Source organism: Drosophila sechellia, chromosome 2R (assembly GCF_004382195.2).
Source record: "Drosophila sechellia strain sech25 chromosome 2R, ASM438219v1, whole genome shotgun sequence".
Taxonomy (NCBI): domain Eukaryota; kingdom Metazoa; phylum Arthropoda; class Insecta; order Diptera; family Drosophilidae; genus Drosophila; species Drosophila sechellia.
The window spans coordinates 11,475,410-11,493,264 of record NC_045950.1 but is presented as its reverse complement, the minus strand read 5'-3'; the positions used below and the strand labels follow the sequence as shown (position 1 = coordinate 11,493,264).

Below are 17,855 nucleotides of genomic sequence, written 5' to 3'. Positions count from 1 at the left end.
TCAGTTGTGATTCACAGCTTGTGAAACATTGCCAATATCAAAAAGCGAAATAAAATAAGATTTTATTTAATGACATTAATTTATAAGTAGATAAATAACCAAATTTAGACACAAATCATGATCTTGGTATCAGTTTTACCCATAATGTATATTTATTTGCGAACCGGAAAATATGCGCCGATTCAGATAAATACAAAGAGGAAAGGCGGTGAGTGAGTGAAGCCGCAGGCGTAACCAACGCCCGCTCATTAAATATACAGCAGAGTGAAATGTCAACGTGGAAATTAATTAACTCGTCGCGAAAGCCAGGACTCCCCACTGCCCCCTGCCCATCCACCACTCGCATCTCCACCATTCCAGCGCGGTTGAGGTCACATCGCTGGCAGTTCCAGGCTCATATTTCAATCAAAACTGCGACAGCTGCAAGCCAGCGGCATAAGCTCGAACATAATTTTGGCAACGGTCCATCAACGGTTTTGGCCCGCTCGGTCTGGACCAGATTCGCCTCCTTGCCACATCGCCACCTCGTGGCAGCCGCGGCTCATCAATATTTACAAGCGGCGAGCCCCGAATTTGTCACCCCAACGTTTTCCAACGGGGCCGGAAAGTTAATTGCCAAATGACACAATTAATGCCGGAGCAGTGGCAGTCGGAAAAAGGCCACAGGAACACACCCACACAAACCGGCCTAAATTGACAGTTGGGGGCCAAATGGAGGCGGCTTAACCTCAAGATTAATGTACGGCAATTAAACGTTTAAGTGTTGATTAATGTGACTTTCTGTTTGGCCAGGATCAGCGGAGCCACGAAAGAGGCAGGAGGATGCAGCGGAGATGGCTCTCGGCCAGCTGCTCTGTCAATCTCATCACCGAAAGGAGAAGAAAACTCAAGCAGCTCGGCCTCGCGTTTTTCCATTTTCTCGGATTGTTTTCCTTGTCGCTTTGTTTGCAATGTTCGTCTTTCGGGTGGCCATAAATTCCTTGAGTAGGCACTGCAACAACTCAAACTCAAACGGCAAAGACATTCGCATTTATCATCTTTACGGGTTAACTGCCAAAAATGCTTTGAGGCGCCCTGTGGAAAGTAGAAAGTGGGTGGAAAGTAGCAAGTGGGTGGCAGTACAAGCGAAACTGAGTGGAATTGCTCCATGCCTCACCAAATCCACAAAGTCAAACAATGTTGTATGCTTTACTAGTTTTATCATTGCTCCTCTGGCTCATCGTCCCACTTCCACCTCCGCTATCGTGGTTTTCCCTGTATCCTAGCCATATTTTTGCTCATCTTCCTTTATCCCATTTCACCCAGGGAAATTCGACTGCGTTTATCTTGTTGAGTAAGGTGAACAGAACACGGAGCATAAACTATGAATGTCAGATAAACAGCCGTCAGCTTCGCAGGACCAGCAAAAGCTGAAGGATCTGAAGGGTTCGCATTAGAGGGTAAGCGAATTTTAAAACCATTAGGTCCTTTTTGCTTTTCAAACCAAATCCTTTCCGTCCATAAAGAGTGAACTTTATTGGCTTGGCCAGCATGGCATACTTTTGACGCAATCGTAAATTCCACTGAAATCGCCAAGGGAAGAATAAAAATGTTATTCGATTTGCAACGACAGCGAGCGAAAGCAAACCATTTCCTAGTAAAATTAATAATGGCAACCCAAACTGTTATCTAGTTCAACTTCAATAAAATTCACTTTAAAGAACAGGCAAAGAAAAAATTGAAGCTTTCAAAAACGAAAAGATTTCGTAAAGCTAGCATATTAAAATTCTAATCACATTAAATATATAAAAACACCTTAGATTCCTAATGTTCTAAGGACGAAGACAAATCTTCTTGTTATGTCTCTATTTCACGTGCTTACTAATATTTAATTTACATGTAATGCGAGTGAAACTTAGTTTGAGCTTAGTGCTAAACTCGGCACATGTATTCAGTTGCAGACCAGATTTATCTCTCCAGCAATAAAATATTCAAGACACAAGCATATCAACTTACGATTTGCCTGTCCTTGCACTTTTTCTACCAATTTCACAGATTTCCATCAACTTGGCTCCTGCTGACAGGCGAATATTTCCCTTCCAAAGAAGCAGCTATCCGAGGGGAATACAATGGCAAGTTCTCGTGGCTGGCAAAACAAATGACTAGAAGAGGCTAGAGCAGCATATCTGCTGATTTTCAAATGAAATTTTAATGAATGCAAACACACCCACATGCAGATATGCCAGATACCAGATACCAGATACCCATGGCGAATGCCAGGAATCGAAACTGAAACTGAAAACTGAAACTGTTTTTCGTGCCATTCGTGCGTCAACGAAATGTGAAATCTCCAGAGCGCCAAGCGGCTAAAAATCTGTCTGTCCAAGTGTCCATCAGTTTCAGCCAAACGACCCCAAAGGCACTCCCACTTGGCCCCCAGTAAAAGTAGCAGTGTACATCTACAACTTTTTTAGACCCAGCATTTGGGACATTATGTAAAGTAGTTGGCTTTTCGAAAAAAATCCTTAAATTTTTTACTAATTTTTTTAAAGTAAATGTAAATGTATTTAACGCCGTGGAGCATACTTCGCTTGACTTAAGATACTTTACACATTAATTTATACAGGGTACCACCAAGTCGACTCACTTGACTGACTCACGCTTTTTAATTTGCATTGGTGGCTGTGACCCTGCCACTTAATTATTTATCAGCCAACAGCGAAAACCTTCAGTGTAAAACTGCAGAACTGCAAAACATTTTCTCCTCGTGTTCATTCACTAAATTAGTTGAAGCATACATCCGTTAGATACGATTCTGATGATGAATGGGCGGTCGGTTAATTGATATCGAAATTCGCAAATGAATACCCATTGTTCATTGTTCGGCGCGTCCTTTTTGGCCGCTTGACTGCTGAACAGGAACAGGTAGTGGGCAATTAAAACGGCTGAGGCTATGGGATTTGCTCCCTGATTCAGCGCCATTGTGTGTGAGGCGGTGCTGATGTCTTTAATTAAATTTGCCTTTAGCCGCAAATCCTTTTATGCCGCCGCCATTTTGCTGGGGCTTCCTTTGGTATTTGACTTCGCCTTCGTCTGACGCTTTCCCAGTGTTTTTCTGTGCGGATTCCAAGGATGCAACCGCAGTTGCCCCCGGGCATCCCCAGCTCCTGGCGAGCAGCGGCGGCATCTTGTGATTTATTATTAAACATGAATATGAATTCCTGGATGGAATGTGCTAGGCGAAGGCTGCAGGGGATTGAGACGCGAGAACTGAGCAAAAAAAAAGAAAGCGCTGCCAGGACCTGTTGGCATTTTTATGCCAGCGTTTTTATGATTAATTAAAATTTATGCCCGAGCAAATTATGCTTCCAAATACAAAGACCCATAGAGCCATAGACCCATGGACCTATAGAACCGCATGCGTATAAATATTCCTATTCAACGCGCGGGCATCAATTCCTTGTGGCCATCAAGTCGCGTGATTAAGATTAAGAGGATTGTCATAAAGAAGAACCCAATTTGGGCAACTTAATTGGTGGCCCTCGAGGGGCGAGTGGTGAATGGGGAATGGTGAGTGGCGCGAAAAAAGCAAAACTATGCCGAATGTCCGGAAAAAAGTAAGCGCATTTCATATTTATTAAAGCAATAAAATAAAGTAGGAACCAACACGGGCGTCGCCCAGATAACGTGTCAGGACCCATAGAAATATCACCGTGTCACCCACACACCAGCCTACACAAGCACTCGTCACACACACACACACGCGTAGAAAGAGACACTCCCACGCACACACTTACACAAATTGGGAGGAAGCCATTGTAGCTTTGGTTGCGGTTAACGTGCAAATTTGTGTGGTCCCGTCACGATTGGCCTACGGATTTGTCGTAGGTCCCTGGGCAAGGATTCGACTCGAATAAGTTAGTGTGGGCAGGGCCATAAATTTAAAATTAACCCTTTACAAAAGGAGCACAGCTTTTGACCTTCAGTCGACGCGCTTAACCATAAATCCTAGGGACCGAAAGCCTCTTCTCGAGTTCTGCGAAATTAATCTGCTTTGCAGGTGGCCCGTTTGTGCATTTTAAATCGGTAAAAATAATTCCAGTCACAATGCGATTAATTAATTGAATGAGTTTCCACTCTCGAGCCAAATGGAATAATTCAAGCATATTGGCTCGGATGGCAACCGATAAGGGATATTCGCAGCAAATTGTCATTGCAGTAGCAGCATCAGCAGCACGCCGTACAATAATAAATAAATGGGAAACACGACTTGGCCGCGGGCATTTTTGAAACAGGGCCGAAATGAAACTGAAATGAGGGAATAAGGAGCGAAGGTCGGGCGGACTGACACAAGTGGTTGCTTCGCAGTCAAGACAATTCGAAAAATGCTTTTAAAAGGAAATCAGTAAGGGAATTTCGCTTATGGGCAACTGATTGTGCCATCGGGCGGAACAAGTTGAACAAGTACCGGAGGGTTTGGCGGAACAGGAAGGAAGCGATTTTTTGTTGTCCGCTTTTGCCATTTTTGTTTTTCTGTTTCTGGCTGCCACACTTGGAAAATTGAATTGTTTTAGATTTTCCTTCACTTTGGGGCTCTCCTTGCCGCAGCGTATAAATCAAATTGGATTTTCTTGTGCACTTAACTCTGATTGACCGAATCGGAGGAAGTAAACCCAAAACTCAATCACAGGCTATCGATAAAAAGTTCATTAGTAGGCTGGCAACCAATTGTTTAGCGGCATTTATTTCAGTAATCTATTGAAATCGGTTGAGAATGGCGTATATTCGAAATTTTCTGAATTCCCCCAATGACTGGACCCGACTTAATGAAAATATCAATGGAATAAAGCCACTGAATAGCTGCTTTTATTTCTTCAGCTTGAAAACGGGCTGCACTTTGATTGCCGGATTCGAAGCATTGGTAAATGTGCTCCAAGTGTGCAGCATTTACTTGTCGGAAATGGAGGTCAAGACCAAAATCACAACTACGGAGTCACCGGATTCGATGTTGGTCACTAGGGAACCGGATGGAGATATGCTGGGACCTAACATTAGGACGCCTATGTTTGAACCTAACCTGTACTTCCAAAAAGCACTAATCTCGTTGACTATCTTCAGATCCTTGCTACTTATTGTAGGTGCAGAATGGGTAAGTAGCTTTCATACAAGTTCAAATAATACATAATACTATACTCTTCCCAGAGTCACATATCCTGTCTCGTCCTTTGGATTTGCATTACGGTTATAACCTTGTTAATTAACACTTGTAATAATATCATGCAAGATGACGAGCTGCTGACTATTCTTTTTTCCACCATTTCATTTTGTGAGTAAAGAAGTAGATTATGTGTATACCACTTTTTAACTCAAATTTCAGTTCTCGAAATCTATTTCTGCGCAGTGGTTGCCTCCTTGGTTTCGAAATTGCAGCAAAAATTTCGTCGTAACGTGCAGGAATCGGAAGTGCTGTTCACACGAATCGAGGAAGTTTAATTAAATGCAAGATAATTGAATTATACTTTTAAATTTTCAAGCTCCTACTTAAAATTATTTAATTTTTACTTGGGTTGTTGCATTCCCAAATTGAAAAAGCATGTACTCATAATAATTTGGAATAAATACGCAATACACTGCACTACTTTGTCATTTTCATATCTAAAACAAGGCTATATAAAGCTGACATAAAAGCGTTTTTAGCTTAGTTAAATGGTAAAGCATATGGTAATTCAAACAAATATTTCATTGGTAGTTAAGTTATAACATGCCTGGCCACTACAACCAATTTTTGAGCTACATATGTATGCACAGATTGCTACTTAAACATGCGTTTATTGTGGCTAAGTAATTGCATTTGCATTCAAAATCATGAAACATACACGGAGCGGCGCGAAAACTTGCACATTTGCATGGGAAAATCCGGCAAATGTGCGCACTGAAAATATAAAATATCTCAAAAATTGATTGCACTGGCAAATTGGACAGGAAACAAAAGGCTGAAACGCTCGTTATCGCGATAACGAGTATTTCATCGTCGAAAATTGAAACCAAATATTGAGAGTATCGAGTTTAAATTCAAATTCTTACTTTTGCGTACGGCGATTTTTTGGGCGGTTCTCGCGAGGAGGTGGCCGCTGCTGCCGTGGGCGTGCCGCGTTTGTTGGGTCGATTCTTTTTGAGAACGATAACGCGCATGATGTGGCAGATATATATATATTTATTTATGTATATATTTTGTGAGAGGGGGTGTAACGTGTGCGTGTGGCTCTCGGCTACTGGTATTTATTTACGCAAAGTGTTTTTAACAAACAACAATTTCGAGGTGTCTCTCTTTAAATTTCTCAAGTGATGGCCGTTCACAAACGGGTTTCCACTCCTCGCGACAACGAAGTCGGATTTAGATATATCTTTCGGATTTGGATTCGGATGCGAATTCAGATGCGGATACGTATGCGAAGTGTGTTGTGGGTGGTTGGTAGTATTTGGTGGTTACAAGTACGTGTACGGGTGCTATTGCGACTGCACCCACATTCAGGTGGTGCGGTGCAGGCACAAAGGTCACGAAATTACAAAATGCAAAGCGAGCCGAGCCTCTAGCTCTAGATAGATTTTTACATAGTTGATGTTGCAATTACTGAGTAAGAATAGTTTAAACTACATCTAGATTAGCAAAGAGTATTGGTTATTTACAGTACATACGAGCTAGCTAGATTGATTGAGTTGTGTTTTATTGGCATTAGTTTGCACTAGCTTCTGATTGGTGAAGTTAAGCACTTGGCCACGAATTTCGACTACTTGGCTAGAAATTTGTTGTAGAAGGCAGGCAAAAGATTTGAAGTAATTCTGGCAGTGCTACATTAATTCGTTTTTTTTTTTTTTTTGTTGATTTATATTCTTTTCTATTTGTTTTTTGATTCGAATTCGTTGGGCGCACGGTGCGTATGCGTGATTGGTTAATAAAGCTAAGTTATTTTACATGGACTGTCGACTAGTTGGTTGCATTACTATTTTGATCATCGTTTATTTACTTACGCGCTGCACTCAATTCAATTTATCTTGTGTGTGGCTATCAAAATAGAGAACAACTCGCCTAGAAAAGCCTGCCCTGAACTGCGCTCTAAAATTATGCATATATATTAGGAGGATATATATATATGAATGGTGTCTGTTTTCGGTATATATATATATTGATATATTTCAATTTTATTTGGATTTAAGGTTTGTGTTTCGTTTGCTTTGGTTTCTTAGCTAGCCCCTCCAGTTGCGCGATTGGCAGCCAATCGCACCTCAGTCGCGACGAAGAACGACGACGATGGCGCGTTTACGGATACGGATACGGCTGCGGAAGTACGGCTACGGCTACGGCTACGGCACTACGGCTACGGCTAATTTGTCGAACGGATCACCCAAGAGCGGAGCTGGCGAACCGCGTTACGTATACGGCGAAGTGCAAGCACGTGACTGACTCGGAGCGACCGTTGCACGCTGCTTTTATAAACAGCGACATCGGGAAAAGGCTCAAATGTCTGGCAACGCTTGGCATGCAATTTTCCGCGCGCGCTCTCACTCTCTCTCTCTGTCTCTCTCTCGCTCTCTCTGAACTGGCTTTTCCGAGCCCTGTTCGGCAACAGCTGATTCACTTGCAGGCCCAGAGGTTGAGGTTACAGTCAAAAGCCTGATGGTTTTTCCCAAACTCACACGCCGTAATAGTTAGTCACACCAGAAAATACAGAAAATCGCACAGCACACGGGATAATTTTGGCTGAGTTACCCTCCTTGGAGGACCGCAAAAAAACAGGGAACTAGCAAATGCAGGACAAAATCAAGCCAAACAGCCGCACTGACCACGCACAAGCTAATCTACCGCAGGACTAAGCGAAAGGCGAAGGACGAACCTAACCCACAGTTGGCTCCTGCTGGCGGCTTTCAGTGCTCCAATGAGCGAGGGAGATGGCGAAACGCTTGGGTCACATGCGCAGTCGCCAATCAGCTGTTTGACCTACATACGAGCGCCAGTTCATCTGTACTTTCAAGCGTGCAAACGGGGGGCGTGTCGGGCGTCCCGACCCCGCCTAATGGAACTCATTAAATCTCGGCCATGAAAAGTTCCCCCAAAAAGCTGCCAGCAACAGGTCTGTGGAAAGCTAAGGGAAAGCTTTTCCATGGCATAAACTTAACTTCGAAATGGTTTAATTTGCCGCTTTTCCAGCTTTATCGTGGTATATTATCCCGCTAAACTTTAGAGCTTTTCACCCCGACTAAATCGAAACTCACCTGAGCCTTTATGGCCGCCAAATGGATCTGCTTGGCTCGCAGGTCGAACTTCTTCATGGACAAATCCTCCTGCAGCTCATTGACCTTGTTGTACAGCTGGCCCTCGATTCCCCGGGTCTGCGTTCGATTTAGAGCCTCAATGGAGTCCTGCGGGAGGAAATTAACCAGTCACATAGATTATTTAAATAAATAAATATATAATATTATAGATCTACTTGTAAAAGAAGGCTAGTTAAAAGCTTTCATAGGCAATACCCCAAATAACATATATTTGACTATCATTAAAAACAATTGCCCGAAAATGTCTTCTAATGAAAATTGCCAAGGAAGTCGCCGCATTTCTGAAAATCGCCATTGGAACAACAAATGGCGCAGTTGTAAGGCCATTCCCAGATTGAAGAGCTTCTTCTACTTCTTCGATTTGGAAAAAGGATGCAGGATAATAGCGGGTTTTGAGGCTTTGGTGAGCGTGATACAGATATGCAGTATATATCGTGTATCCAATCAATCAGTGCCAAGTTATATGTTACCTGATCCCTTTTGGATCACAAAAATCGACAGGGAAGGAATAATCAAAAGAAGGTTGCTATATCATACAAGTCATCGCTTTTGCATGGGACTCGGATTGGTTACTGTTCTCAATTCGCTGCTGTTGCTAATTGGAAGCAAATGGGTGAGTGTCGACAGATGGTATTCGAATATAAAGGCTAATACCCTTTCCTTTTCCTCAAGGGCCACCAGGCTTGCCTCTTTCTTTGGATTTATATAACGGTATTCACTACTCTCATATCGAATATAAATAATACCTTAAGGAACTCAAATTTTGCACAAAATTTTTTAATAGTTCCGTCTTTGAGTAAGTGTTAAAACGTGAAGTCTTCGCAAAAATATAAACAATATAACCTCTAACAGCTCTGGAGGGCTATTTCACATTAGTAGTTGCATCATTAATTTGTAAATTCAACGAGAAGCGAGATGAGAGTAACTCATACACCGAAATGCACTCCTCAGACGGCAAAGAGCTCAGTTCTATGGAGAATACCGAACAGATATAAGCGGTTTTTTGTGAAATTTAAAGGATAATAGAAAAAACGATTGAGTTATTATATAAAATCTTTCGAAACATAACAAACAATTTTTTTAAGTACCAACATGGCTGCGATATCGTACTGTGAGCTTTTATTATTTTGTGTATTATTGTGGATTATTCATCTCACCTGCAGCTGACGTATTTGCAATTCCAATTCGATGGCCTCCCGCTTCAGGGACTCCAACGCGGAGCGTTGTGACAGTGTGGAGTGCCGGTCGAAGACCAACTCGTTCCGCAGGCAGGGCGTCATCTCCTGCGGCGGACAGGTGCCCACAAAAACAATCATTTAGTCCGCCGGACAGGTGTTATATGCACTACTACTCACATTGTGGTCGCCTGCCTCCTCGCCCCCCTCTGCTTGCGGCGATGCAAAGAGTCGTCTGGGAATCTTCTGGGCCTGCGATGGTTGGGCCAGGAGTCGGACGAAGTTCACCAGATCCTGTTGAGGTGAGACAGCTGCGCACTGGTTGGTCAGGCTGTTGTACCGCTTGGCTTGGTCATTGGCCTGCGGAGGTGGACAAATTATTATGATTTGGACACATTTCTGGCACAGATATTGTGGTTCCCTTAAAATGCAGTTGCATGTAGACTATTTACATATTTATGCTATCTTTATCTAGTACTTATCAAATTGTACAGTTCCAATGGCCTTAAATTTTATAGATATCCAGATCCTTAAGCCCTTCTTCTTTGATTTGCATTTCTACTATCATTGCAAAAATTTTATTCCAGTATATATTGTTCTATATTTTATCCTCGAGCTACCAATGCATATATTTTTCCATTTACCTCATACCCTGTATACCCTACACCGATAAAAAAAAAGTGTCACAATCATCAGGCAGGACCTGCCCACGCATTGGGCAAATTACCAGGGCAAATTGCTACCCCGCGCAATTATAATAATCGCGTACAAATTACTGTCCAGGAAACAAAAGGTGCTGCAGAAATTAACTCGAATTCGAGGTGCCACTGGGCCACTACCACTACCACACTATACCATGTTTATGGGGTGCGACAACCACCTGCTGCAGTGATAAATCACTGGTCGGCGGGGCACTCACCTTGCCGGCAATTACTTCTGCGCCCTGCATCAGCGAGTCGGACACAATGGCGACCAGGTCGTTGTGGATCTCCTCCAGCTCCTGCATCTGCTGGGGCAGGGTGTCCGTGTGGTAGGCCTCCAGCATTCCATTTGTGGCATGCAGCTGCTGCACGTACGCATTATGGGCGTCGATGTATTCGGTGAGCGAGTGCTGGCTGGGATTCTGTCGGTGGGCCAGGTGGCACTGCTTGTAGTCCACACGGCACTGTGGACGGGGGGAGAATGGCAATGGCAATGGTAATGGCAACCAACAAAAGGAAGGGGATAAAGGGACCCAAGGGTTGGGTGGTCAATTTATGGGTAATCACAGAAAAGGGTAAATTGGCACACGCACAATGGACAGAGCATTTGACGGGCAATTGGACCGGCCCACACTGCGTATGCAATATTTTCTGCTCGAACAGAATTTTAAGGCATCTTAAATTCCTGTTCGGTAAGATTCCTTCTGGGACTTCAGGACCATCAGAACTCGTGTTAATCAACGTTTTTTCTTTTTTTTGTTAATTAAACTCACCTTTGACAGCTTCTCTTCAGTCTTTGCGATAATAGTCTCAAAAGACTCCCTGTGTGTAAATATTTTACGGCTTTGAACTTTGCGATGAAAGGATTTATCCAGCATTGGTCGCGACACCTGAAGAAAGGGATAAATAAATTATGTATGGCATATCTTTTTAGTCCCCTGCCAGTTCTACGGAATGAAAAAAAGGGCAAATCATCGTGAAAAATGAAAATTAAATGTGTAAGCCAAATAAAACCAAGCAAACGCCGCGGCAAAACAACATTATTCGACACTCGAAAAACACATGTCATTTCCCAGGGCCCCGCAGCGCCACGCCCCCACTAATTAACCATAATTAGAGTCTGCCTTTTATAATGCAAATTGGGAATTTTATTTTTTGTGCCGCCTCAAGGCCACAAACACACATGTGGCTAGCCCATCCGATCGATGTGGTAACGGGTACAAATAAAATTATTATACATTATTATTAGTATAAATCTGGCTATTGTTTCAATGAAAAAGTAAATCAATGAATTCCCGCATTAAGTTAATTAAAAATCTTTTAGGGCAAGTGCACAACAGCCATGTACGTATAGTTCTATTTTCAGTGAAGGTAACAACTGAATATTTAACGCGACACGATAATGCCATTAACCCATTTGGGTTTCGCCAACTTTTTCGACGAAAACCGTAATTTAAGGGACTCTCACCTGGCGGGAAAGGACGCTGGCCACGTCGTTGCAGGCCTGTGAATCGGTTTCGACCTCCTGCAGGAATGTTTCCCATGCCTGAAAGATGGCCAAGTGGCAGGCGGGTCTGCACGCCACTCGGTTGGGTTTTTGGCAACTGAATTTGGCTGGGAAAATCGTTTGGGCCACTTACCTTTCTTTGCGTAATTCGGCATTCTTCTTGCGATAATTGGACACCGCAACTTGGAGGGCAGTTGCGTGTTCCTCGTACAGACGGGATAGTGTTTCGTTGAAATCGGATACTGTAATTGAATTAGGTTGAGTGAGCTTTAAGGTCAAATAAAACTAAGAGGCAGTCACGCTTTATGACGAGCCACAAAGTGCATTAGACACAATGAAAGCACCGGAAACGGATATGCCAACAGGGGAGAGGTGGGCACTTCCGGCTGAAGTCTTTGTGTTTTTCTCCCAAGGCAGTACTCAAAAAGTGAGCAAAAAATACCTTAGCCAATAAAATGAATTTATTTATTTACTTTTGAAACATTTAAATGTTTTAAAAACTTTTTACGAGGATGATTTTTTCACATTTCCCATATTTTGTTTTGCCTGTAACAAAAGCAGCCAGTTTATGTGCAGTAAAGCACAAAAAGTCAGCCTCTTTAAAAGGAGTGACTGTCTGTTGGATAATCCATCACATTTACGATTACTCAAGCAAATATGAATATGGATGTTCGGCTTTTAGCCACTTAAGCTGCCAGTTTATGGTCCAATCGTTTTATGGCCTGCCAGATACGCGATTATAGCGTCACGGCAACAGGTTGTCAAATGTGTTGAAACTGAAAAGTTTCTGACGCTGTTGTAGGCAACTTTAATTTAATCAATAATTTTTTATTCCAACTTCTCTGATTTCACATGCAGTTCACAGCAAAAATGTTATTAAAAACTTTAGAGGCTACACAGAACTACTGGAAACTCTGCTGTTCGCCAGTGCCAAAGGTGCCATGCGCTGGGACAACTTTCTCCGACAGCGCCGTAATTCAAAGTCAAAGTTATGTCGAAAAGTTGCAGCTGTGTCAGGGGATGTTGTTCGTTGGGTAAACATACTCATAGTTGGGATAGCGAATTTACGAGGCTTTGCTGGCTGAAGAGGCTCTGCCTGAACTGATTTATGTCTCAATCTGACGAACCGACAAAGACAATCGGCAATCGAAATCAATAAGCCATAAAAGCGAGTACGGAAACTTATCAAATAAAATGCTGCCACATAAATTGCTTTTTGTTTTCCCTTTCAGGGCGCAACCCACGCCCGCTGTTTGTCACTTTTTTGGCGAGCGTGTCAGGTGTGAAAGTCTAGCACACGACACGTGTACTCCCATGTGGCGGAATGGGATAGGAGTTGGAAATATATTGGCTTCTGGTTTAGCTCACCTGTTTTAATTAACTTAAAGTTGACATTGTTCTGGGATTTGAAAGCCTCGTTCAAACTGCTGTGACTGTAATCCTTGAGCACGCCGTTGTAGGACGCCATGCTGCCGCCCTGGGGGCTAAGGGAACCACCCCGTGGTCCCCTCCACCCGAAGATCCTTCTCCTACGACTTCTTCGACCACTTGAAGATTTTACCGAAGAACCTGCCGATGACAATATCGTTATCACTCACTGCACTTACAACAAATGTAATCCATTTTTTACTCAAAACCAAAAATTAATCAACTCGTAAAACCAAACAATTAAATAAGGAAAACAAACAGAACGCAGCGTAAATTCCAAACAAAACGAACCGAATTGAAAGCAAACAAATGAGAATTTCCAAACGAAATGTGATTTGATTTCGGGTGGTTGGAGTAAAGTATCCGTCAGGCAATGTCAGGAATTATTTTGGCCACGCCATAGTAAATACACAAGTCGGGCCCTCCATTCCCGCAACCCCTGGCCAATCAAACAGATCGCTGCCTTTTGTATTTATGCATAAATAATGAGTGGAGGCAGCTCCCCATTTGCCCCCCCCCCCCCACGGTCTTTCACTTTTTCTATCGCTCCTATTTTCGTTTTGCGCCAAGTCGGAAATTCGAGTATTTCAGTCCAGGACAGCTCCTTAAACCCGAGCCCCATTACCAAAGTCAACAAAAGGACTCAAACAACAGCGGACAAAATGGTGGTTCACCCCTTGAATACTAAGCAGTAAAAAATGATTAGCTTAATTATTGGTCATTTAATTATAAAACTTTAATTTTGTATTTATCAAACCTAAAAAGTGCTATTATACCATCTCGATTAAACCCTAATAAAAATGAGCTGTTATTCGTTTTAGTCCTATATCTTGAAGCACAACTGTATGTAGGTTCCTCTGACTTGCTGGTCTTTGGTTCCTTCTGCTCTGATGTTGGGCGCCAAAGTAAAGGTCGGGGCAGATGGAAGACCCCTCATTTAAAATTCAATCAATAAATGAAGCGTAATTTCATTGCCGCGGCGAGAGTCGAGATTTCGTTAGAACACATTCGCAGCTAAAAAGACTCGGGGGTCCGTTTGTTTGGTATGTCTGGTGATTGTTTCACCCGGACGCCGCACTCCAACACTCGACCCCTTCTAACCAAGTCCAAACCCACTGTCCAAAGTGTCTGTCGTGTTTGTTTGGACACGCTCATACGAGGCTCAATTACTGTCCGACTGGTTGGCCCAATGAAATATGTAGGAGCTGCAGCGGATCGCCCAAGAAAGTGTGCTTTAGAAATTATTAAAGGACTCGGCTGCATGAAATGTTTGAAGTAACATTGCCGGAATAAACAGGGCGTGTCCGAGATTTCCAGCGATCACGTAGCTCTTGATTTACTTTGCCGCTGGTCATCAAATTTGCCGCGCTGTGAACTTTGAAATGAATTCCAGTGGGTGGTTGTACTGCTGGTGGTGCTGGTGATGGTTCTGTTGCCGGTGGTTTAGCAGGATCTCGGCCGGCTCGAGCTCACGTGCCAGCTGCAAGGATGTCGTTATCGCTGTTGTTGATTACACTTCACGCGCTGCTAAGCTGACATTCATTTCGGAACGCCAGTCTTAGCTGGATGTGCTGCTCCTTTTGCTTTTGCTCCTGCCCCTACTCCCACTCCAGCTCTTACTAGTTTTCCAATGGAATTATGTGCGTGCCTGCATTTGGAGAATGCGCTCCAGGCACGCAACTCAGTTGTAGCTCCAGTTGCACTCGCAGTTGCATCCACGGGCACAGGTAATCCAATTATGCATGCGAGGAGCAGCTGTGGACCCCACTCAAGCGATAAGGTGGCACGATGGATATGCAGATGGGAAATGGGCGGGCGAAAAGTCAAGCATCCTAAGCACTTTAAGTTCGCCTTTCGCCTTTGTGTGTGTTTAGTACCAAAAGTTAACCAAGCTTAACTAAGCGAGGACGGCACAAGGATGGGTTTGCGAGCATTGGCAGGCCAAAGGTTGAGTATCCTTGGAAAAACTGCGAACTAGAAATCTGAGAGTCCATTATGAGGATTGTGGTCTTAGTGTGCAGGAATTGAATGAGTTCGTAATGCGGCTAATTGAAAGGTTCAAGGGCAAAAAAGGGCTGAACAATAAACACAATCACTCTAAGTATTTGGCTTACTAGCAGTCTAAGTATAAGTTAATAACCAGGTCTATTATACCATATGGCTTCAATATGAAACCGAAATCAAGGTACGATGTATTTAAATATAAATCGGACACATGAAAACTAAGCTTATAAGTCACTCCAAATATTATTAAATATTCCAATCCAAGGATACTCTATTTAGATGCATTGTTTAAAGGCATTCTCAAACTATAGCATAACTCCAAACAGTGAATGAAAAGTTGCTTTAAACTAAAAAGGAGTTCCAGATTTTTCACATTCCCAAATCTTGATGGAATTCTATTTGCTTGGAAAGTTCAGAAATGATATGGTGAAGAGATTCCCAACTCAAATTGAATCCCATCAGACTACTTGAAAGCGAATTCCGGAACACCCCCATATGCTGCATGTTATGGCGATCAACTCGAGGTTGTTTCTACGAGACGCGCGGCAAACAACTGTAAACGATTCGATTAGCAGGTGCAAGAGAAGACTTGGAAGGCACCTGTCACCTTTGGAAGGCGTTCCGCCAGAACTGGCCCCGCCTCCGCCGCCGCCGCCCGCCGAGTTGGATCCCCTGGCCGCCGCACCACTGGCTTGTCCGCCCACCGCTCCGTCGCACTGATCCGCACTCCGTGACCTTGCGCCGGCCATTCTTTCCCGATCCTCACGCGGTGATCGCGCAAAAAGGCCGCCACCGCTTGCGCCGCCCTTGCCTGCAGGACTCCTCGTCCTTGGTGAATCGTAAACACCCGCATAGTTCTCCAGAGGTGGCGAGTAACCCCTCCCACTGCCATCCGCTGGAGCCGTGTGAGGGGTCTTTGGATGAAGCTTGATGACCGGCTTGCGGGCCTCGAAGAATGCATCGAAGTTGTTCTGGCGCAGATTCTCGCTGCTGAAGACGGGATTCTCGACGTGCACATGCACATCCTCGCGCAGTCTGTTGCTCTCCCTCGTGTCCGAGGAGCTCGAGCGGCCCAATCGCCCCAGCGGAAGGTGGAGTTTAGGTCGCAGACGCGACTTTCCAGTGGGCGATTTGCTGCCGGATGCGCTGGCCGACGATCTTTCCGGCGGCAGATCCATAGGCGACATTGGTCGACCCCATCCTGGTCCGAAGTGGGCGTGCGTGGGATCCGGCGTGGGTGGTTCCAGAAAGATGCTGGGGCTGCGTGAGCGGAGATCCCCATAATGTTCTAGTGCTCCTCCAGCTGCCGAATCCTGATCGATAGTTGCGCTGCTGCGCTGGAATGGTGCTCGTCCTGGTCCAGTGGCACTGCTCCCCTGCATCTGGCTGGCATCATTATAATCATTATACATGGACGCAGCAGGCGGCCGCTGGGGGTTCCTCCGTAGGCTGCTCCTCTTCGTGGAGCCCTGGTGCGAAGGATTGGAGTTATTAGAGTGAGTTAACGAGGCGCGTGATGTGCGACGGGTAGGCGTGGGCGGCAGACTCTGAGATTGGCACTGAAAAGCCGGTGGCGGTGCTGCCTCCTCGAAGTTAAAGAAGTTCGAGGCAACAGGTGATCCCGGGAAGGTGAACGGCGGTGAGGCTGGCGGAGATCCTGGGTAGAAAGAGGCTAGTGCTGCCGGAGCGGTTGCTGGCTGGATGGCAATGGGCGGAGTGATGGCCTCGAAGTGGACGGCGGCGTTAGTTGGGACTTTGTTGGTGTTGTGGCCGGCGAGGTTACTGGTGTTGGTGGCTCTGGCTGGATACTCGATGGGCACGAGCGGCTCGGGCAGGCAGTCGAGTGAGGGTCGCGGTTTCACACGTGGCGCAAAGAAACCATAGGTCATCAAGATGAGCTCATCGGCGGGATATATTACGTACATTCCTCACTGTCCCCATGTGGCATGGTGGCACAGCGCTAAGTGGATCTCAGCTGTTGGCTTTGTTGGGATTGTCTCTTGGTTTCTGGGGGATTCTTGGGGATAACTCTAATCAGGGTTCGGTGGGTTCGGTCTAGTTGGGTCTTATTCGAGTTCCTGTCTTTTTAGGGTTCTCAGTTAGCAGTGCTGTCAGCTGTCTGTCTTTTTTGGGTTGTCCAACTAAAGTGCTTTAAGTTACCAAAACAATATAGAGAGTATCTAGGTTCGTTTACAACTAGGGCTTAACGTACTTTCTGCTAGTCGGGTATATCACAAAGTGAGTTCAAGTTTAGTTCAATTCTCGGGGACGTGCTGTCATTTGGATCGCTGCATGTTGTCGATACTTAAAGACGATGCTAAAACGATAAGAAAGAACAAAACAAGTCAATGATTAATTAGTCGTAATTACTGAATGCTGCGTTTTAGAAAACGAAACAAAAAAGTTTGACCGCAAAAACAAAACAGAGCTCAGCTTGTGCCTCATTAAAAATATTCCTTTCTGCTGGTCGCTCATTCGTGCGAGTCTTTTTGCTCATTAAATTGTTCCGTTTCCCTGGAAGAACAGAAGTTACCACTCGAGGGCCAGAATTTGGGTCAAACTTTGGCCACTCCTTCTCTCTAAGTTGGTAAACAAAGTTTGACCGTGGGCAAATTTCTGGCCAGGTTTGCACGCCAAGACCAAGGCCAAGGCCCAAAGATCTCGGGGGCCATGTGGCAAATTGTCAGGGTGCCAATTGTACAATAGGCACCTATTTTTTGACTAATATGG

General features: G+C 44.4%; 3 protein-coding genes across 5 annotated transcripts in view; 2 read left to right on the top strand and 1 right to left on the bottom strand.

The window, feature by feature from the left end:
* Nucleotides 1-16,505, bottom strand: part of LOC6609283 — a 55,301-nt gene extending 38,796 nt beyond the window's left edge. The window contains 9 exon segments of the mRNA XM_032716444.1: nucleotides 8,251-8,397; nucleotides 9,468-9,593; nucleotides 9,666-9,845; nucleotides 10,405-10,650; nucleotides 10,960-11,076; nucleotides 11,655-11,760; nucleotides 11,827-11,935; nucleotides 13,062-13,262; nucleotides 15,726-16,505. Coding sequence (XP_032572335.1) covers nucleotides 8,251-8,397; nucleotides 9,468-9,593; nucleotides 9,666-9,845; nucleotides 10,405-10,650; nucleotides 10,960-11,076; nucleotides 11,655-11,760; nucleotides 11,827-11,935; nucleotides 13,062-13,262; nucleotides 15,726-16,407 — 1,914 coding nt within the window. The 5' untranslated portion in view covers nucleotides 16,408-16,505.
* Nucleotides 1,379-5,614, top strand: LOC116800602. 2 transcript variants are annotated; one of them, XM_032716451.1, is made up of 4 exons: nucleotides 1,379-1,439; nucleotides 4,858-5,128; nucleotides 5,182-5,305; nucleotides 5,357-5,614. In XM_032716451.1, exons 2-4 carry the CDS (start codon nucleotides 4,940-4,942, stop codon nucleotides 5,470-5,472), a joined length of 429 nt encoding a protein of 142 aa, XP_032572342.1. In that variant the 5' UTR covers nucleotides 1,379-1,439; nucleotides 4,858-4,939; the 3' UTR covers nucleotides 5,473-5,614. The 2 variants fall into 2 exon arrangements, with proteins under 2 accessions (XP_032572342.1, XP_032572341.1); XM_032716450.1 differs by lacking the exon at nucleotides 1,379-1,439 and having other exon boundaries at nucleotides 4,749-5,128.
* Nucleotides 8,472-9,325, top strand: LOC6609284. 2 transcript variants are annotated; one of them, XM_032716449.1, is made up of 3 exons: nucleotides 8,472-8,923; nucleotides 8,992-9,106; nucleotides 9,163-9,325. In XM_032716449.1, the coding sequence occupies exons 1-3, from the start codon at nucleotides 8,552-8,554 to the stop codon at nucleotides 9,303-9,305; spliced, it is 630 nt and encodes a 209-aa protein (XP_032572340.1). In that variant the 5' UTR covers nucleotides 8,472-8,551; the 3' UTR covers nucleotides 9,306-9,325. The 2 variants fall into 2 exon arrangements, with proteins under 2 accessions (XP_032572340.1, XP_002033974.2); XM_002033938.2 differs by having other exon boundaries at nucleotides 8,477-8,923; nucleotides 8,983-9,106.
* Nucleotides 16,506-17,855: the final 1,350 nt, after the last annotated feature.